General features: G+C 34.6%; 1 protein-coding gene across 4 annotated transcripts in view; it reads left to right on the top strand.

Annotated features, from left to right (window-relative positions):
* Positions 1 to 23,263, top strand: part of ATRNL1 (attractin like 1) — a 434,071-nt gene that overhangs the window by 194,005 nt on the left and 216,803 nt on the right. For all 4 annotated transcript variants that reach the window (XM_053983741.1, XM_053983738.1, XM_053983739.1 and 1 more), the window contains exon 25: positions 20,516 to 20,577. In XM_053983741.1, coding sequence (XP_053839716.1) covers positions 20,516 to 20,577 — 62 coding nt within the window. The remainder of the gene's footprint in view (positions 1 to 20,515; positions 20,578 to 23,263) is intronic.

The raw sequence follows: 23,263 nt of genomic DNA, 5'->3' as shown, positions 1-23,263 counted from the left end.
AATCCTATTCCCTGTAAGCCTTTTAGCTGGCTAAGCAAGCTCTGTTCTTGGTGTTTAAAATTCATTTTCTGTCCCCTCCCAGCCACCCTAATGGTTCTTTACCTTCTGCTTGAGTCTTTCAGTAGAATGACAGTGCAGGGTACAGTTATTAGTCTGTCAAAACATCCTTTTGCAGCTAGAAGATTAAATTGCACAGTACCATTGCCATTGTTACTGTTACAATTTTGGTTACTCCATTAAGATGCCTCACATTCCATTTGTATTTTTCTTTATGTTTGGCTGGTGTGGTTCAAGGAAGTTGCTTTAGTGCTGTTTATTCTACGCCTGTTGTAGCCAGATGGAAAAGAGGCAGGACTTCTTTTTAAATAATAATAATGATGATAATAATAAACTCATAAAAATTTACCCTGAAATAATAAATTGATTTTGGTTGAGGTGACAAATTCAAATTATATTCTAGTATCATAGAATTTAATCAGTTGAGGAAACCAGTGAAATTTGAGTGCCTAATTGCAATGCATAGATGCTTTGTCATAGGAGTACCAATGTGAATTTATACTCCTGAGTTTGCAAACACTCTATAAAATCATTAACTGGGGTTTCATTTGTGGGATGTTTTTGCATGGTTTATCATTCACAGTGATAAATTGCATGATCGTGGTGTTGAACCAGCAATTTCTGTTCAGGTCCACTCACATGCTGTCTCCATTAGCTCAAATACTGAGTTACTGCAGTTGCATTTACTATGTGCAAAATACTTTGTGTGTGAATTTTTATTTTTCTGAAATAACCCATGCTTCAATTCTTGCTCATATTTTTAATCTGTTTATTGGGGTCTTTTTATGATATTTAAACATTACATTTGTTTAACCCCAGTCAGTGTGGTGTAATGAAGCAAATTGTGGTGGAAGGGATTTTTAATTTTAGTATTTTTAGTTTAAACTGATAATTATGGAAGATACAATAGTGACAATTTACTAACAGTATGATATTAGGTGTGCTAAGGTTAATTGTGTTTTTTATCAGAAAGGACTTAATGGGAAATGCTACATCATTGCAATAACATTTCCAGGGTTTCTAAAGGGAAAGATTCAATTGTTATTATTCTATACAATACTAATGCTATGTTTTTAAAGGCTTTTTAAACCTACAACACAGTACAAGCAAGTTATTTAAATGATCATACTAAATAATATTATACTCTAAAAATTCTACGGCTGAGCTTACACCTCTTGCGTTAATAGTGTTCAAAGAGGAATTCAGGATACAAAGAGAACAAAATGAAAAGGCATAAACCAGGATTTGTTGTCATGAAGAACAGTGTTTTAAATAAAATTTTTAAAGCAGTCCTTTTGCTCTACTCAGCTCTTCCTGGTTTCAACTTGAGAGTTCAGAGGGTAGTAAAAATTGCAAAAAGGTTTAGAAAAAATTACTCGAGACAATCCTGAAGTGAGTTCACTTGTTAAGAAGACTTAAAAGGGTGATACTGCAGCTCAGGTTGTTTGAGTGATGATGGGGGAAGGAGATGGAGAATGAGAGGAAGAACAAACAGGACTAAATATCAGTGGGAGATAGTTTAGACAAGCTAAAAGGAAAGGTGGCACAGGCAGTTTCTAAAATCTTTGAAACCAGACATTTTAAGAAAGGAATTGTATAACCACCTCTCTGGACAGGTTTGATTCTCCTTTGGGGAAGCAGATATTTCCCATCTGCTCTACTTGATGTGTTTTTGTTATGTTTTCTATTATATAATTTTCTTTTTTCAATACTTCATGACTTTTTTTTCCTTCTTGATGTGAACATTTTTTGATGTGAACAATTTCTAACAAAGAAAGTAAGGTGAATCCACTGATGACATCTTACGAAATAATTGATATCATCCTTTTTATGATATGACACGTAGGTGTCCTACAAGCCATCCTGAAGAATTGTGGAGGGAAAACAATAGTGGGGATGAAGAGTGTTTACAATTATTCTGAGGTTGTTATGAAGGAGCAAGAATTGACAATTCAAAGAAAAGTTTCATAGAAGCAGTGATTACTACAAAGCAGTTAATGGGCTTCAGAGAAGGAGGATTAAACAGGTCCATTTTCAGCTTTGTAAGTTTCCTGTGAACAGTTTAAAAACAAATGAAAGTGGTCTTTAACCAATTGACTCTTCATTCACTGCCAGTTTGTTGACACTTTGAGCCCTTTGCTCCACAAGGAATGAGAACACAATTGGTCTAGTGCATGGTCTTTAATTGAATTGACTATTTTGTCCTGCTGCTCAGGGAATTGATAAATTGCTACAACCTTCTGTTCTGAAAATTAGTGGGGGGTTTTTGTCTTTTGTTTTAGGAATAGAAAGAAATTATGAAAGAATAGCATTCAGAAGTGGTAAGAAATCATTGAATTTGTTTTGACTAATTATATTGTTGCAGTCTTAGTTCTGTGAAATATTTTCGATATTAATAAGTGGTTACTGTCATTTATTTTATGATTTAATCATGCAGATAAAATAAACTTTCATATTCAATGTGCCACTTGTGATAAAATGTAACTGTTTTGAACTTTCAGTAGCAAAGTTATTTCTTTGATCTGAAAATATTACAATATTGCTAAGGAGAATCTTTTTCTTGACCACTTAATGTAAACATTAGTACATTAATGTTTCTGTAAAAGGTAGTTCACCTGCAGACACAAAATGAATGACATTTTGTTATCAAACAGATTAAAGGAAATTCCTAAAGTTGTTATTTAGTCAAGAAATTATAACAGTAGGTTTTTTTTTTTCCAACCAAATCAATATTTCTGTTGATAATTGCATTTCTAATGCCCTGCCGTCTTCTTTTTCACAAATATGTTTCCCACTTACCAGATTCTGTAAGTTACAGATCATACATGTGTAGCATTTTTAAGTCATCTGGATATATGTGTGCTAATTTTCAGAAGAGGTTGCGACATATTTGTACTCTCAATGACTTTTGTGATATCATCCATTATTTGTCATTGATTTTATTTTATATATTGCTATGAATAAATTCTTTACAACTATTATAAAGCAGTGGAGAAAATTCAAAGGGTTGCTTTGCCTGAAGACATACACTGGGGAAGTGCAAAGGGCCCTCATTTGCTTCATGGAATCAAACACGAGTTTCAGAGAGCTCTGTGGGTTTGTGTCCTCTGGCGCTGAATGCTGTGTCCATGGTGCTGAATCCATGGCAGGTTGTACTGGGGCATTTTGTGCCACCCTGCAAAATTTACATACAAATCTACCTTTGTGGTTTTTTGCTCTATTTTAATCTCAATATGTAAATAATTTTTTAGTCAAAACCTTATACAGGGTCAGCATAAAAACATGACTTAATAAGTGATGTAAAGGAGCCTCTTCTCAAAGAAAAGAAGCTACGTTATGCTGCTGAAAATGAATGGTTTTAATTACTTTTCTCAGTTACTTGTGATTTTTCCCCCTATTATGATGACTGTATAAGTAAACTTTCATCTGTCTTTGCATGAAATAAACATGTTTTTCAGCAAATTTTAAAATGAGTATTTAATCTGAGGAAAACTGCCCTTGTGCTTTTCTAAGGCACCAGATATTTTGGGGAGTTAACTGGCCAATATCCAGCTGCTGCAAGGGGTAATATTTGATTAACCTCTGACCAGAAATGACTGTGTCCATCAGGATATACAAAAACACTGTTAAACTGTTTCATCATGCCTTGTAAAATCTTTGCTTCACTGGGCTTTTGCTGTGCTCTGAGCAGATAAGGATGTTGTTGAAGGAGATTCAGAATTGCACACTAGAGCTCAAAAGAGAAACAAAAGCTCTCTGAGGTTAAAGCTAAGAGGTTTCAAGAGGAGAACTAGAGTGGAGACTCCTTCAGCTCATACACTGAGGTTACTCTTGTCCTGAAAAGCTAATGGAAGAAAAGGAAAGACATGGAAATATGTAGAAGAAATTTTATGAGAGTTGATAAGAATTATTATCATTTTATTGATTGCAGTTTTTATAATTGAAATATCTTAGAAGTCAAATTAATTTCAACTATTAAACTTATATATTGGTGAAATTAAGTTTTGGGATTAGTAAAAGTGCAGCTGTGAGGAAAATGCATGCTAAGCAAAAGAGTGCTGTGTTTCTACCAAATGCGACTTTCAAACAGAACATTCTTTTTCTTATGTCCTTGTCTGTTTTGGTTTTCGTGTATGTTGACAGTTTTGCTGCCTAACAGGGTAAACTGTTGCTCTGTTTCATCCTTTTTCTGCAAAGATAGCTGATATGAAATGCATAAAAAATACCTTGTGAAAAGCCTTGAACTCACCCCAAATTTGTTGAGATCAAAATGAGAGATAGTATTATTTTTATATAACTGAGTGTAGTGTATTAAAAATGTATATTAGGATTTATCCTAATTAGTGCTGTAATTTTATTTTTGTTTCAATTTCAGAGGTTCCAAGTGTAAGAAATTTGTACCATTGGGCTCCATCTTGCAAAGTAGTAAGAGTGATCTATTGGCACCTCATAGTCATCAAGGAAATTTTCAGAGCAAAGCTTAAGCACTTAAAATTTCATGTTCTATTTCCAGGTTTCTGTAATAATGTGGTCCCATATTTATGTACACATTTATTCCCTCAGTGAAGCATTCCAATGTTCAGAAATGTCTTCATTGATGACTGATGACTGTCTTCATCAGTCATCTTGTCTTCCAAAACAAAAGTCTCTTTAATCTTCTGGGCAGTAGTTGTAGATGTTTAGTGTAAAAAAATATCCTTTTTGATTATTTTCTTTTCCTAATCCCTTGTCTGTACAAACAGAATATTTGTAATAGCTCTGATTTAAGCATCATTGTACTGTGTGTAGTTACATATCTACGTTTTGTAATCTGAAGTTACATACTAAAATCTTCTCAAGAAAAAGTAGACTTTCTATTATTTTCCTGCTGTCAAATAAGCCTTTTTCTCTTCCCATCCCATCAGTAGTCTCACTTCCAGCCATTTTCTTTAGAGAGTTCCCCTTTCACACAAGAAAAGGGCATTAAACATGAACATTGTTTTAGTATTATTCCATTGACAAGAATAATTGTGATGTCCTCCCTGTCCTAAATCAAAACTGTAAACAGTCAAGAAAAAGAAATTATTTCCTCTTTCTCATCTCTTTTCCCTGTGAGGAATCCAAGCTGCCTTTCAGCAGCTGCTGTTCTGGGTGGTGCCCACCACGTCAGCAGTGCTGCTCTGCAGGGTGGTGCCAGCTGCACCATCCACAGCATCTGCTGCTTTGGCTTCTGCTGGAGCAGCATTGGAATGCTGGTTTTTTTTTTCTGTTTCTCCCCCTTAACTTTTAAAGTGATTTTTAAATCATATTATTTAAATTTGGGTAGAAATTCTTTCACTTGGGAAATGTGTAATTCAAAACTTTTAACTCAGCTTTTAAAAGCATTATTGTATGTTTTTGTAGAAAATCTAGCTTTAGCATTAGAGATATGTCAATTTAGGGTAATTTCTTCCTGTCTCTTGTGTATTTTGTTTTCAAACCCATATAATTGACTTAGTATTCATGTCTCAATGTAATCAAATTCTTCCTCTGGTTGGCGGCTCTGATGAGTAGCCTGAATATTGCATATTGAGATCACTTTATATGTGAACTCCTTACTTTTGCTCTGTGATGCTGCAGAAGGTATATTATCTTTTATAAAGGGTTGAGTGCAGTTAACAGAAAAAATGGTATATGGAATTATTCTTCTTTTTATTCTCTCAAGAAAAAAAGATAGTTGATGATTGTTCAGTTAGGAAAAACAAAACTGTATGGAATTAGGAAGCTTATAGGATATTTTGAGAAAATGCTTATCTAGTGACCTTGTATGAGACATGTCTGCCAGAAAAATTAGATTCACAACACTAAAATTTATAAATTTAAAACTGTTTTTCCTCATCACACAACCATAAAAATTGGCTGCAAAGCAGCATCAGTTTTCCGCAATAGGAATTTACTAATCCTTCTTTCACCAAAACCAGACTTCATGTAGTTATAAAACAGATTTAACTGTAAGCCTGAACTAATTTTTCACAAAGACTGGATCAGTATTCAAATAAACTTGTTCAACAATATTAAATCTATTTTATTTAATACCTTCCCCTTGCCTATTCTATTGTACTAGAAATAAAGTATGTCAGGAAATTGGTGGTAGGCTTAGGAAGATAATAAATTGAGAGGAGATAAACTGAGTGGCAGATACAGATATCTCAGTCTGAATGAGGCCTGGTACATTTTCCTGATGCCATTTACTTTTCATTTATATATGTAAGTATATTTATATGTATATATAAATATATAAGGAGTATGTTCCTTTACATAATTATTTCCTTACATTTCCATATTCATTTCCCTGTACAAGTCAGAATTACTTCAGTGTCAGAGCAGTAGATTGTAACAGTTCTATTTATCCAAGGGTAAAATTAGGTCTGTCCATTTGGGTTGTTCCTATGGAACACTTTGTTAGTGAAATCATCATTTGTGGAAAAGTGCTGTGGGGCTTAATGGACTCATCTGGATGTCGGGACAGCAAGTTTTTTGGGGACACGAAACCAGGAGGAGGCTGAGCTATGCCAAGGGGCTGTGCTGCCATCCAGGAGGACCTGCAGGGGCTGGAGAAACAGGCTGGCAGAAACCTTATGGAGGTCAGCAAAGGGAAGTGCCAAATCCTACACCTGTGGAGGAAAAGCCGTGAGCCAGCAACGTGCTCTGAGAAGGGAAAGGTGACCTGGCTGAGTTAGGCAGGGTGTTGCCAGCAGGTCAAGGGAGCTGGCCCAGGGACAGAATTTATAACATAGCTTGACTGTTTTCATGGCAGTTTTTGGTTTTTTAGCGAATATTGCAGCATAAAATTCTAACTAGGTTGCCAGATTAATTATTTTAATTGACCTTTATAGCTTTAGTGTAAGCCATTACAGCCATGTAATTAGCAAATGACAGTTACTGATAGGTTTATCCTGATTTTTATAATTCTTTTATTTGTGAAATTGTATTAAGTACAGCTTCTCATAGCTTAGTTTTTACTGTTCACCTGCCTTGAAGTAAAGATCAGTAAGTACAATGTAGCAAAAGTAAGGAATAAAACAGGTGATATTTTGGTGCATGTTTGCACGGTTCTTTACAGTGTCCTTTCATTGTGTTTTCACTCAGTACTGGAAGATCTCAAAAGCAAAAAGATCAGAGAACTCTGTAAGATCTCTGAGTGATAATCACATGATAAAAAAAATCTAAATTTCAATCATAAGTATCCTTCATTTCTGAAGAGCAGCAGTTGTAGCTGTATCTCTGACAAGGATAAGCCCATGTCAGTATGGCCTGGTGTATAAATTATGGAGTGCATTTCTAGCTCAGTTTATTTACAAAGGGAGAATTATTTTCAGTTCTAGAAAATTATGATGTAGAGTTAATTGGCATGGATAGCAGATTTAATTTTATTAACATTTGCTTGTATGGTTCCTAATATTATTCAGTTCTGCCTTTGGGAAAAAAAGCATACCAAAACCTCCCCAAAATTACTGTAGCTTAAATATTAGTAACTTAAGAAACTTAAATAGTTTGTATTCTTATGCAATAGTCTACTAATCAACATTTATATATCACAGCTAAAATTAAATTAAATTAGATTGAAACTAAATTACAAGGTCCTGAGTAAATTGGATTTGGTAATTTACTACTGAGTCAATCTGCAACTGATGTCATAATTTAGATTTGCCTCTTATTTGAGAATGATGCCAAGAATTATTCTTCCCTTTGCAGTTTCAATTTGTGAGCGTGAAGAATAATGATCATGCTTGAAGTACAAAACTAGTAACTGGCCAGATGTTAATAATGAATTTGAAAAGATGCCATTGCAGGTCTGTCAGCTCATCTTTTCTTGAACTTGAGAGACAAAGCCGGGACTCAGTGACTCTCAAGAATGCTCAGAGTAAGAGGTGTCTTATGGTTTGTGTACATAAACCAGACAGGATTCAAGATGAAGGAGAAATGTTGCAGATGTCATATTTAGCTGTATTTATAATCACTGGGTTTTTATGCATTGAACACTGCCTTGAGAGCTTTAAGGAATTTTTAGTTTTTGACCACTGACCTGTTTATCATTTGTCACCCTAAATTCTGACAGCTGACTTACTTCCAGAATGTGTGGGAAATATTTTTTATAGCAGGTATTTGAGCATGAGGTCCATTTCAACTTCTTTTTCCGTTTTAGTTAGCTTTCAAAATGTATATTTCATTTTTTGAGTCCTAGAAAGGGATGGTTTGACATGATTTCCTACTCTCAGATATAAATCAGGAGACTGTTTTATTGCATAATAGTGTGGCTTGCATAAATGCATTCCATTTATGAAACCTCTTACGTATTTAGGGAAATTTCATAATATGCCGTATTACTGTGAGTTGTTCTTCCCAGCTGGAACAACGGCCTTGGGCATGAAGCCACACAGTTGGGCAAAATAATGGCATCATTTTATAGCTTGATAATGGCACCATTAGCACAAGATATTATCATATCACCTTTTTATGGATACTTATACTTTAAACCAAGCTCTGTTATATGACATAAGTGCAGCATTGGAACAGACTTCAAAAAATAAAGGTGCAATTTTTCTTTCAACAAGTTAAATATTGTAACATTTATGTAGCTATTATCTTTATTCTTTATAAAACAGTGAGCTTCTCCTTTGGATGTCTAATAGAAATATATATAAACCCAGCAATTTTGCATCTGAAATAGGTACTCAGGTGTAAGGTGTTTCTTGACCCATCAAGTGAGACTTTTACTCCCAAACAGATGGATGAGAGCTCTGCTCTTGGCCAAATTGATGCAATTTCTCATTCTTCCAGTCTGATGGAGCTGCTAGTGCTTTGGAGATTATACAAAGTGCAAATTCAAACAGTTAATTTTGAGTGTTCCAGAACTCAGATTTTTAACTCTAGTCTCAGTTTGTAATAGTTGATCTGCTTACAGACTGCAGCCTCATCTTTGAACTCAGGCTTTGCTCCTCAAAGGACATCTCCAATTATGATTAAAATGTTCAAGACCTACTCTCTCACACAATCAGCTTTTTATGACAGTCCAATCCACAGCAGTAAAGATTTCTGAGAGATTTTCTGTTCTTTAGTTGATCACTTTTGCCTATGGATGAACTACAAGTACTTTGATATAATAATATTTAGTAGGATAAAAATCTGAAACTGGAGATAGCAATTATTTATGGAAAACATACTAGTTTTGAGTATTTTAAAGAGTGTATTGTGCAATTGTATTACAATTTATTCAAATATTCTTCTTATCTCTTCAACGTTTGGATCCCAAACAATATAGTAATTGTTCTTAAATACTTGATCTTGGAATTTGTAAGCAGTTTGAGTTTTAAGTAGGAAACACACTCATGCTAAATTATGTTTAAAAAAATATGGAAAATGATTAAGATTTTCCCTTGATTTGAGAGGTTCAATTGGCTTTCACTTCCACTGGAATTCTTATGTTCAATACCCAACATCTTTAAGAGGTGTTCAGATGAAATATTGGTATAATGACTTTGCCCATGAAATAAATCAAAACCTATCAACCTTCAATAAAGAAGAAGTTGACCTGGAATTGCCCTGGAGTTCTGGTATCTTTGATTCCTATCAGGCTTTTAAATTATGGCACAACAAATATTTGGTGACCTTGAAAAGTCACTAAAATCTATAGATAGAATTTCAGTAGATAAGATGTAAAGGAAAATAAGGTGAATTTCTTCATTTCATAGGAAAAAGGCATAATGAATGTTTATGGTAGAGACTTGATTGAATATTAAGATATTTTCATCCTTGGCATTAAGATTTTTCATCACAATAAAGAAAAAGTTAATAAATATTCATAAATACTATAGCAGACAGCAGTTTGTATTTTCAAGTTCTTAGTGAAAAGGTTGTGAAAACAAAGATTTTTTGGCAATACATTCATTAAGCTTCAATTTCAGAACACTTAAAATCTCTCAGCTGGTTAATTTTGGAAAGATATTAAGCAGATTTGAACAATTGGTTTTGTTTTTTTAAGACCAAGATTGGAAATGTAGCAATTAAGAATTAATAAGCTTTTTTTTTTTTTTTTTGAAAAATCATTTAAAAACTGTAATAACTGTGGCTGATTATTGTATTATCTCACACAGTGGTTGAGGCTGGAAGAAAGAACCTCTGGAAGATGAAATGAATGGTATTGTCCAAAGATGCAATCATTGAGTAGATAACACTTTCCAGTGCAATTCTTCAGGCCAATAATGAAATGGCAGAGGAATGCTCTTCACCAACTGAAGAAAAACATTAGACTGGTGCTACTGTAATAGTGTATTGCAGTAAATATATAGATTATATAACATCAAAGTATTTGTCATCATTACCAGAATCAGGGCATTTCTCTCAGGAACTTTTGGTGTAGCAAACTTTGAGTGTCTGTCAGTTGGTACCTTTTATCTTTTCTTGTGATATAAACAGATGTTTGCAGGATGTATTTTATGCTTTAAAATTAAGAAAAAGCATAATACTCTCTGGTACAATACATTGAACTAGATAGCATTTGTTGTTTCATGTAAGCACTTTTAGCATGGATGTCTCTGCACTTGCCAGCTTTGGAACAATGGAGAGGAAATTAAATCTTTCAGAAATCATTTTTCTGTTCTTCTGTTACTGGTGCAGAGGCCTAATAACCTGTACTAACAACTGTGAGAAGGGAAATAATCATGCCTATTTGTGGAATCACAAAATGATTGGAGTTGGAAAGGACCATCTGGAGATGTCTGACCCCTCAAAGCAGGGTCATCTAGAGCAAGTTGTCCAGGGCTTTGTTGAGTCAGGTTTTGAATATCTCCAAGGATTGAGGATCAATACCCAACCTGTCTGAGCAGCCTGCTCCAGTCTTCGATCCTCCTTGCAGTAAAGAATATTTCTTATGCTTAAATGGAGTTTCCTGTCCTTCTATTTGAATGGGTTTAGATTGAAGTTTAAAAAGACAATTGGTACATAAACCACTTTTAACTTTATTAAGAATGATTTGTATTGAAAGAGTTTTGCAGTATGGAGTATGGAACACCTAATTTGTGGAAATCACTTGTAACCCTTTAATATGGTCACATGGTTTCGTTGTACTATTTCCCACCAGGCTAAGTCAAGATTTCACTAAACAACATAAATCAGCATTAAGCCTTCTACAGATGTATAAAATAATTGCAAAAAAACCTTACTTGCAGCTAGAAGTGTTCATTCTCAGAAATTATAAATGTACAAATCTATATTTTTTTATATGTATCATCTTGTCTCAGAGAAAACCATGAGTGTGGTCTCATTTGGAAAAAGGGGTGTTGGAATGGTCTGGGGAATTTCTGTAATCATTGAGGAGAAAAAACAACCCTTCTTTTTGACTGTAGTCAGTGCATTTAGTTGAAGTCATCTTTCTGCTGTATTTTTGTCCCAGAAAACATACTGAAAATCTTTCCTGGAATACTCTGAGGATATTTCTTACAAATGACTGCTGGCAAGATAGATACCTTTAAAATCTTTATGTGAGAAGTTCACCCTGCAGGGAGTAAAGGGTACGATTTTAATTTCTTAACTTCACTTTTTCAACACCTTCCTTCACTTGGAGCCAGATAGTCTGAATTGTCTTTTAAAGTATTTGTTCCTCTGTGCCCTGCACATAGCTCTCTTAAAAAAGCCTGGTCAGGCTTATAGAGTGAAATAATTGGAGTTGTCGAATATGATGATTTTGTGGGAAAATTTTTGGAGAAAAATGGTTTTAGTTTCTAAAACTTTGCAGAAAAAATATTTCAGGGTTCAACTCAGATTTCACTTTTTTGTTTTGTTTTTAAGCAGAACCTTTTCTCATTGTTCAAATTTTAGGTAAGTAATTTTTTCCTTTAAAGGCTCATCAAAACTATTTTATGTTTTTTTGAGCCAGCTCAGCCAATTTTTGAAAACTGGTAGCTATGGGAGAAAATAGCAACCTCAAATTTCCTAGCTCTCTGCAGAACCCCCCATATTTTGTTCTGAAATTTTGTCTAAAATTATTGTGAATAATTGATGCTTTTATAAGCAATTTGTTCTGATTCCTTCAGTGATGTCTGATAACATGGACACTTTTTATGTGTCTTTCCCTCAGCTGGTATATTTTGGGATCATCTCCCTTGTTCTCTTATTAAAAATCTTGTGGACACTGTTTTTAAAATCAGTCTTTGAGTCCACAGCTGTCCGTGCAGTACATGCAGAGCTATGTTCTATAGCTTTTATTTTTTAGGAAACAAAGTTTTTGTTAGAGGATTTCCTCGAATTTACCAGATTGCACTTGGAAATGTTTCCTTAGTTAAAAGAAGAAATCATTTTTCTGAGGCACAGAGGAAGGCTGGAAGATACCTGATCTTTACTAGACTTACTCTTCTAAATAAATTTCTTATTTATTGTCTCACTCCCCTGCCATATAGATTCAGAACAAATGAGGCATTTCAGAATTCCAAAGTAAACATCTGTGTAACAGAAACTGAATTTATCTTTCTGAATGTGAGTTTTTTGCATGTAGGATCTTTGCCCTGACTCATATACTTGTTTTGCCAGAAGATGATATTCACTATTTTGAGATCAAATTCATCTGTGCAGATACTTTCTCTCTTCCTACTCAAATGAAAAAAAAATCTTGATAGCTGAACAATCACCCCCAAAAGCAGATCTTTACATGTCTGCCCAAAGTTGGTATAAGGTATTCAACATGAGAAAGGAAAAGGCACAACCCATGTCTTGACAGAGTGCAGGCCAACATCCTAATTATGTAGTGCTCTTGAAAAGTATTTTCATTTTTCTCTCTGAAGGCATGAAGTTCTCTAGCTGCAAAAGTGTTTATTTTCTTTGGATTTTGATTTTGTTAAAGCTGTTCAACAGACAAATGGTTATTGTGGATTTGCACAAGCCTGATTAAACAATTAAGAGCGTCTGGAAAATATACTGGGAAATCCAGTTTTTTAAAATTGAGAATAAAAAGTACACTGAGTGCTGACAACTTTAAATATTTGTTTTCTTTTCAACAATAGGACCTGTATGAATTAAAATAAATCTGACTGAAGTTCCTTGCTGCTTGGCCATGAGCTCATTCTGAGCTTTGAAGGTAGCCTCCAGATCACAGGAGGTGATAAATTCATACATTTCACTCTCATTTCTACATTTCAGTTACAAAACTTTTGGTACAAATGCTGTAGTTTTCTGGGAATGACTGTTGCCAGTTTCTATCAGTGTAGTCCAGCATGTCATTGCCAAAAAGGCAGCATGGGCTTGTTTATAGGAAAACAGTTTCAGCTGAGCAGGCCCTGCTCTTCAGTTTTACAGCATTCTGAGTCTTCCTGAAACCCAGTTACTCATCCACCTTTCCCAACCTAATTCCTGCAAGTTGTTAAAAAGGTTTCTGCCATTTCCATTGCACATTTCTCTGCACTTTTTTACAAATACTCTTCTGACTGTGACAGCATCTCCTCAGTGATATGTCAGTGATCCATCATCCTGACTCTACAGAATGTACTACGAGGGTGAGTGAAGTGTCAAGCTGACAGTTGTATCTGCTTTTCTTTTTTTTCAAATGTATTACAGCTTGAACTATAATAGCAGTTTCAAGTGATCGATAAAAGTTAAATGAGAGTAAAATTAACATAACACAATTGAAACACAATTTATTCTGTTAATTCTCACAATTTAATATTTTGTAAAAGTCTCAGTTCTCACTTTCTGCATTTTGATCACCTCTTCAAGGAGAAACATAAAACTCATTTTATTGCTTATATGTTATCTAGTTTCTTTCTTGGTATGCTGGGTGTTTTTTAGGTTAGTCAGCCACTTTCCCTTTATTAGAAGGAATTAATATTTTCACATTAGTGTGGTCTCTTGTTCTTTCAGCAGAAAACTTGTTGGAATATTCTTGCCCCTTGTATAGATAAGTAAACATCATGCCTTACATCCAAACCTCCACAATTCTCCAGTGGAATAAACATTCAATACAGAGAGCTTAATCTGTCTTGAGTTTTTTCCTCATACCTTTTTATGTTGGCTCTTCTAAATTATATCAGTTATTATGTGTCCTCTTCATTCTCACGCACTCCCTTACCCTTCTTTGCATACTTTGGTTTTCTTTTCTATGAGATGTGGATCTTCAGTAAAAGATTGAAGTAATAATAAAGCTGAGACCATTTGCTTTGTAGAGTTTAATGAGATTTTGGTGTCTTCCATTGTCATCTTTTCTCAGTGATGATCAAAAAGATTCACTTGGGTACACAGAGTCTTAAAAATGCCTACCTGACTTCTCTTTTGGCTAGTCTTTCATGAGAGGCTGGACTAAGCATTTCAATTTCTTGTCTTAGTATTCTGCACTGAAATCCTGGTTTCTCTGAAGCCAAAAGGAAGTCAGTAGGTATTTACCACTGATAGTAATGTAATCAGCACTCACCCATGGAGAAAAAAATGAGACTAAAAAATTTTATCTGTGTTCTATCACAGAGCTGTTGATAGGACAAACAAAATTCAAGTATTTGTGCTGTGGGTAACTGCTGGAACGCAGATTCCTTCCTCTTTTCAGAAGTAATTGCATTAAATATGCTCACAATGACTTCTACTCTCATTGTAGCAGTGCTATGTACATCAAGGAATTAGAGCCTCTGTCTTTTGTGGCCTTATCAAAAGGTGAGGAGGAGAACAAGCAAATACATCAATGAATTCCTCAGCTGTCTGAGACTGCTGCTTTTTGGTTGTTTTAGACAAGAGAGGGGAATCACCAAGCACCACGCAAAAGATCAGAAAGTGTAATTTCTACAAAGTGGTATTATATGCATAAATCTTCTGAAAGACAGATACCTCTGGGACATGGTAGGCCATAGACTCCTGTGTAATCCATTACCCATGCCGATATAAACCTTTGATTTGTGGGTTTAAACCTGAGGCTGAGTAACCTCATAAATATGCTAATCCACAGTAATCAAGAAAAGTGCCATTGCAAATACAAAATTTTTTATTCCACAGCTCCAACAGCTTTATAGCATGCTCTACATTTATAACAATAAACTTTGGGAAATTACTTTCTTCATGTTTAAGAAAATGCTTTGCCCTTTTCTTGTCATCTCACAATGGGTTTTGCATACATTATTTTGAATGGCATGATCTTTATGCAAAATTCAGGGCATGTTTTGCCTTCTCTAACCAAGTATTTGATTTCTAAAATGAACAAAACATTGCATAAGTTTTAACAATTCAGCTTTTGTAGTCTTATAAAAATTTTATTATCATTTTTATTAGGCTGGAGACCAGCCAGTTGGTTAACTGGTAGATTGTCTAGCAAAACCAGCTCCACTGTTGATGTAAGAAATAAAAAACTTAGAGAAATTTGAAAAAAATCTTATCATTTTAGCAGCCTATTTTCCATCTCTGATACATATATTTCTACATATACACAAAGGCATGAATGTTAAATACCATGACCATCATATTAAGTTCTGCAGTCATTCAAATAGCTCCGTGTAATTAATTTATTTAGGAATGGTGAAAAATACCTTGCATGCAGGACATTTTTCTGTTTTTAAACTTTGTAATACAAGGAGAAGGGGAATCTGCACCTTGGGAGATTCAGATTGAACATTAGGAAAAATCATTGTGTTAGCAATGGTGCGTTGAAACAAATTTTCTGGACTGAATGTGGAATTGTTCGCTCTTGGAGATTTACAGAACTTACCTTGGAGAGGGCACTGCTGGCCTGATCTGGTGCTGGCAGTAGCCTGGCTTTGAGTGGGAAGTTGAACAACCTCAGTTTGTGATGTTCCTCCCCATCCCCATTTCTCTGTGACTCTGTGATGATCAGAGCACATTCCGTAACAGGTGCAGCTTTCCTAATGGGAAACTCCTTAATTTATCAAGTCATAATAAGATGTCAGAAGAAGGCATACCAAGAAGGCTGAAACCTGGGGTTGAAAGGAAAATTCAATTCTAGCAAGTGACAAAAATGGCTTTTCCTTAATGTAGCTTGACAAACAAAACCATATTGTCATGCAATGCTTCTCTTTGTAGTAGAATTTAATCATTCAACGCTGCCTGACAAATTCTCTCACCTCATTCCCTTCACTTCTGTTCCTAATTTTTCTTCCTGTCCATTTAATCTAGGCAGGCTTTTAAAAATCAGAGTTTTGAAAGGTGTTGTCTAGAAATCTGCTGTTTCACACAGTTTGTAGGATAACTCAATCCTGCAAAGATTTATGTCTAAAATAACTTTTCAGTACTATAGGTCTTTGTGCCAATTACTTTTAATATTTTTTTAAATTTAATTTTGAAACACGTCATTTGTCTCTTGTCTACGTCTTTTGATTTTCTTCCATTCTTTCATTGACTTTAATATCCAATATTTCAATTTCTTAATAATGTCCATATGAATCATTATGAAAATGCTTTGCATGCTGAATAAAACTGTAAGTTAAATAACAGTTTCCTTCCCCACATTCTCTCCTTCACTTCCTGGAGTTTATTAATGTTGGGTTTTTCAGTGTGGTATATGTTTCTTCATATGTGCACACAAGTACGGAATTGAATAAAGTGGAATATGCATATTGAATTTAATAGATAAAGTGCCTATTAGGTAGGAAAAAAGTTCAGCTGTTATAACCTTATTTAGGAATATCTTTCATCTTACTTGAATACAAAACTAGATTGTCTTTCAGCCTCTTAAGACTCTGAATAGTGGAAATAATATCCTGCAATTATTACATTTTTTGAGAAATGAAGGGGTGGGTATTTTGATAATGTAATGTGTGCCAGCATGAGAGACAGGGCTGCAGCATGCAGAGATAATCTGTGGAAGCTGTTTATCAAATCTTGAAATGAAGTCTGAATTTCTTTGTTATCTTTCATTTTCTGTTTATATATCAGTATGAAAGTTTTGTTATCACTAAATCTTATCATCTGGGAGGACTGTTTGTCAACATCAGACTGAATTCTTTACAGGCATTAACACAGCAGGAAGTAGGATTCTGCAACAGCCACTTAGCTTCATATTGCTTCTCAGACCTTTTAATCCCAGCAATAAACATTTCTTTTGCCTATTTTATCATTACACTGGTTTACAGAAATACCCAGTGAGTACTTACAAACCATGGGAGAAATTTATCTCACTTAACATTATTTATATTCTAAGTCTGACATTAGGTCTATAATCCAAACTAATCACAACATCCCATAGTTGTTGGTGGAGAGAAATGGCAGCTCCATAGGGTAATGCCTTCCAATTTATGAGAGTTCCACATCTATTTTACAGTCAGTCACCTATGAAGTGCCTTCCCATCTCTGCTGACTATTGTAAGCTAGCTGACTCATTTAAATGAGGTTCACACATGGGATGAGATCAGATGTACTCCACACAGCAAAATTCAGATACATTTCAAAATTTCTTTTTCCAAGTTCTAGGAAAGCCAATATATGGAATAAATGTGTGGCACTTTAGCCTACAAGAGTTTAGTGTTTCTCTTATTTAGACAGATGTAATTCGCTGGTAATCTCGTCCTTTCCGTACCGTGTTCTCTTGGAATTTCTCTTTTCCAAGGGAAAGGAAAATATATTTTGTGCTTTGTCTGTTAAATATTTCTATTGGGAAACTGATAATTCCCTACCATCCATCTCTCACTTTCGCAGCCCACTCTTCATAGCTGAAGTCCAGTGTGAAAGAAGAGTCAGAACCATTTTTACTCTCTCTAAAGATATCCCAGTATTTAATTGTACTTATAATTGTATTTATATTTAAATGAAGAAATCAGAGTGTCCTTGCCTTTGTAACTACTGGTTATTCAGTAGTCATGTATTCACTGAGTTTGAGGATATCCATAGGTACTATTCCCCACCCCAAAATTATTCTGTGATACATCGTAATGTCTTTAAAGCAGTTTATACTTGGGTCTCTTCAGTCATGTTTCTTCAGAGTAGATATCGAAACTTCACTTTGTACAGTGAAACGTAAATGAGAGAATTTATGTGTTTAAATTTTCTAGCATCCTCATTCCAAATTATCACAGTGTTTGATCTTTTACATTTTCCTTATTAAAAAAAGTTATACACAAAAATGTAGCTGTCTAGACAAATATTTTCCTCAGCTGACTTTTATATTTTTTGTCTGAATTTGCCTCAGTAAAAGTGTCCCTCAAGAAAGTATGAAAGATAATGGACACCAAAATGTCAGCCTTTATGTTCAGTCAGTATCCATTTCTTCTGCTTCACTACATGCCTAGCACCAGTGTGGGAGGGTATAATAGTTTTATCCAAGAAGAAATTAAATTATGGTTTGGATGATACTGAAGGAAGTAATAATTCTGCAGGGTTTAAGTCTGCATAATCAACACAGTCCAGGCAGTTTAGTTTGGCTTATATCTGACCTTATTGCATTATGTTTCCAGGTTTAATAATTAGACCTTCTATGAGAGTTTTGTCATGTATTTATTTTAGTTTCTCTTATTTGTTCATTTTTAATTTGTTAACAGTGGAAGATGGAAAAAATTGTATTAACGGAAGTATTTGTTCACGTTTGAGAGCCTGAGCCTGAGATAGGAGTTTGCTTTAGTGGGTAGTGGAGCACGGATTATAATTGCTTTTTGTGTACATTATTTGAATATATGAAACATTTCATGGATTGGGTTCCTGTTTTCTGCAAATGTGCAATTTTGATTTAGTGCCAGTTTTCCTTTTTCACAATTGGTGTTAGAATTGTGGAGATGGCTTCTTGACACCTATATTTTTAAAGTAAAACACAAAGTTCTAAGGGCAGACTTGCTATTTCCATATGAAAGTTGTCCCTGAGTTAGACTTTCAAGATTGTCTCACTTTTGTCGTGGAACAGATCTTGACCTGTTGTTCTGTAGGACTCTATTACTGCTGCATGTTATAGTCAAGGTAAAGATGAACTGGAGCAGTGGAAAAAATGAATCCGTCCCTGCAGATACTAACTTCTGAAGGCTGGAAAAGTCTGTGTTCAGAAGTTGCTTCTCTTTCAGCAGACCTAATCCATCCATCATTATTCAGTGTAAAATGTATTTCCTACATCATGCATGTAACACAAACTTGGAAAGTTAAGAAGTACCATGCATTGAAATGTTGATTGCAGTGCATCCTTGTGTCCGTGCTCTCTGGCATATTCTGCTTATCTGACTTTTGAATCCTTAATTGCTATAAAGGATTTGCCAGCAGTCACAATGCCTTGTCTTCCAGTTTGGCCATGTATTGTTAAAAAAGTTTGTTTGCTTGCTTTTTTAAATCCTATTTTTCACAGACTTTAATGTGGCAGAGAAAAAAGATAGACGTGTCTTTTGTTTGTTGGAAGAATCCCCACAGTTCATTTATCAGTCATCAGCCTTTTCTTCATAGGCTTTTCTATCATTTAAGACATATACTTGGAACACACACACACACACACACACACACACACACACACACACTCACATATATATATATATAAAATTAAATTTTAAAAAGAATTTAAAAAGTAAATTGTTGAATATAATGAATTATCATTTCAAAAGTTCACAGGTAAGCTATGAAAGGGATTCAGAGTAATTTGGTGTAATTTCTAGTCAAAATCAGATCTTAAATGCACAAAGATTTCTAAACCCAACAATTATTTGAAAAGAGTGTAAATATAGTTAGATAAACAGTTTGTACAATTCAAAGTAGAAGATTCTCTGTATCTTTTACTTGATAATTATAGATTGAAAAACTGAGCAAGACAGGGACTTATGGATATTTGTAGATATAACATAAATATTAAGTACTGTTCTTAACATTAGCAAAAAGTACTTACAAAAATAATTATAGGCTGTATTGCATACAAGTGTGAATGTCTCTATGCTGTCTTAGAGATAATTCTTAAATAATCACAAAAATTACAGCAAAGAGCTGAACTAATGCATGTTCTGGTGAGGCTGTAAAAATGTAGCCCAAAAGAATATTTATTACTTTGTCTTTAAAGTAATTTGCTTTGAAACTGTTTTATTATGCACCAGATTTATCTTTTTTTAAAATTAAATGAACATATGCATTAATTTTAATATTATACAATTAAAATATTTTAAATGCATTAATGTTAAGCACTATATGTTGTTTGTCTTCTCTAAAACCTTGTGTCAGTGTTGTTATTAAAATGGAAGATGGTGTTGGTCAAAGCAGTTGACTATAAACAAGACAATTTATAACAATATGATTTCCTAATATTTTTCATATTGTTTTTATTGTTCATATTAACTGGATATTTCTATTAAGTTTACTTCAGTAAAAGTATTATATTCCATTGTGTGTATTTTGATACCAGCAAGGATATGGGAATTAGTTGCTCATCTCACTTTATCACAAATGCAGGTGTGTGCAGACTAGACTGAAATTACACTTGAAAGTAATCATCCATGGAGCCATAAAGCGCTCGCCTAAAAAGAGCTGTTGAGTCTGAAAATGTTGTAATTTACTTCTGTTTTATTTGCAGATTGCCTTCTCCCAGCACAATACTATCATGGATCTGGTGCAGTTCTTTGTCACCTTCTTCAGGTAAATTGCTTTTTTTGTCTTCTGACTGAAATCCTGATGACTCTTTACTGTCAAACCAGTGTCTTAACCAGCTTCTGAATCTTGAGAAATGCCTGAAAGGAGGTCTTCAAACTGTGTTCCCCTAATTTGCACCAGTGGAAGGGTCCAGGTCAATTAAAGGCTGGAGTCTTGCATTTTATAATTGTGTATTTAATATTCACTGGTACAGTCTTCACACCTCATGAAGATTAGTTGGGTTTGTATCATATATTACAGTGATTACGAAAAGCCAGCTAAACTGTAATTCATGTGTGTGATTTTTCTATAAACACTTCTATGAAATTATTTAAAATGATGGCTTGGTTCAATAGCTTGTTATTTTTAATAAAGCACAGCACATCACTATTAATGATTTCATGTGTCAGAGATAAATTGTGAAAGGCAGTAGCTGATGCCTGAGATTTGGTTATGGCAGCAATGCAGGTATGGGCTTCAACTGCAAATGAACAACTATTCTAGACTGTGAACAAAACTCCTCTGAAAGACTTCTTAAAAGTTCAGCTATCTTATAAAATGTCACAAACTTGAATATACATGGATTAGTTACAGTGCTTTGAAATCTTTCTGTGAAGATATTTCCCAATAACCATGAAGTGTACACAAAATGTGAACAGTGACAGACAGGTATGTTCATCAGACTTTCTGTATTTCTAGGCCATGACTTTATTTCACAAGTTCACAGAATGGCTTCTCTGTTGACTTTAATCACTGTGCTCTGAGGTCACAAGTTCACAGTATGGCTTCTCTGTTGACTTTAATCACTGTGCTCTGAGGAGCTGTACCTAAACAATCAGACTCTTAAATACTGTGTATGGTCCAAATTCTCTTTATTGCTGTTGCCAAAAAGGGCACAGAAATGAACAGAGCCTGAAGTTTTCCATACCCAGGGCATTGGCTAATGGGGAGGAGTTTAGTAGGGGATATAAAGTATCCCATTTCTCCTCTTTCACCACAAACAGAGCAATAAAATGCTGATGGCCTAAACATCAGTCTAGTGGTTTTTTGGGTGTTTGGTTTTTGGGGTTTCTTTTGTGTTTTGGAGTTTTATTCTCTTTTTTCATGGGGAGACAGCAAGCTCTGAAACTTACGATGATTACGCAAACGTTTAGATTACAAACCCATACAGAAGAAAGCAAAGTCTGTCCAAGAACAACAGACCAGAGGGATCCTGTCACAAATAGCAGAGGTAAACTAAGAGTAGTTGGTGCTCTGGTGCAGCCTTAGAAAATGTGAACTAAAGGCTCTTTGGTGGTGCAGCCATCTCTATGGGTACATGGAATTGTCTCTCCAAGAGTGATGGTCTATCTCTGCAGTTTGTTCTGGGTAAATGCACAGGTACGATGTCAACAGTTTGTAGCCTAAAAGAATAATTTTAATAAGGGTTTGTTTGTTTCTTGTCTTGTGTAGGTTTGGGTTTGTTTGTTTGTGGGGTTTGGTTTTGTTTACTGAATGGGAATGAGGTGTATTGTGACTATGGCAAATCACGGTGGTAACAGTAATAATAATCCAGGCCATATTTACTAAGATTGTTGATAGAGAAAATAATTGTGTTTAAAGACAATTTGAATGTGCTTGATAACAAAACATATTTCAATATGCTTTGATAAACCTGCCTTTGCATTTCTCCCATCCAGTATTATATTTCTATTTCTGAGGTTGTGGCAAAATGCTGTTCACCCTGCCTGGCCAAAGCAGCAAATAGACCCATTTGACAATAACAGCTATTCAACAACCAAGCAAAAGTATAGTTTTAAACTGTTCCTTTATAGGTTTTGTGTTCCAGACTGAAAGATGAAATGGACATTTTACTGCTTGAATCAGAAGCATCAAAGCAGGCATTTTTAGGACTGTCCTGTTGTATCAAAATGAACTGTTTTAAAAGCATTGTTCTGTAAGGAATTTATTTAAAACTATACATAATGAAGCACAAAATCTATGGTTAGCTCTGCAGTTAACGCTTGATATACCAAGATACTGATATTGTATATCCTAAACAAAAAAGATAAATAGAAGTTATATTGAAAAAAATAAACAGAATATTATTGAAACTGTAGTGCTCCAGACCATGATAAGCATTGTTAAAAACCCCCACCCTATTTAATTTCATTCTTTTTCTACTGGTAGGTTTTGTTGCAGGTACTGGTTCAGTGACCTTTTCTCTAATAATAAAAACACAATGTGAGAGTAGTAGCAGACTCCAGACTGTCTTATAGACAGTTTTAGGCCTGTGTTGCTGTGCTCAGTGCCTTGAAGACTTTTAGCCATCACACAAACTGAGAAGTCTGTGAATTTTTGTCTTTCCACCTTCTTTGAAGAAATACAGATGTCATTGCAAAATTTCACAGGTAGCAAATGTGAATGATCCTTCTTACACTGAAAAAATGCAGTATGCACAGTTAATGAAAGTATATTTCTGTATTACCTGGACCAGTAAAACCCACAATATCCTAAAGTATGGCACTTTTTTTTTGTTTCAAACTCTAAGGTATCCTTGAAATTTGCAGTGTTTTCAAGTCTTACATGAATATATGGATTTAGCTAAATAGGTGCCCGGACATTTTAGACATTTCATAAGGGTATATGAAGTAGCTTTATTTTCTGAAAACATTATTTACTTCTTTAGATCATATCTAACATCCATGAAAAT

Source organism: Vidua macroura, chromosome 8, assembly GCF_024509145.1.
Source record: "Vidua macroura isolate BioBank_ID:100142 chromosome 8, ASM2450914v1, whole genome shotgun sequence".
In the NCBI taxonomy this organism is placed as follows: domain Eukaryota; kingdom Metazoa; phylum Chordata; class Aves; order Passeriformes; family Viduidae; genus Vidua; species Vidua macroura.
The sequence above is the reverse complement of the archived record's forward strand: the minus strand, read 5'-3'. Positions and strand labels throughout refer to the sequence as shown.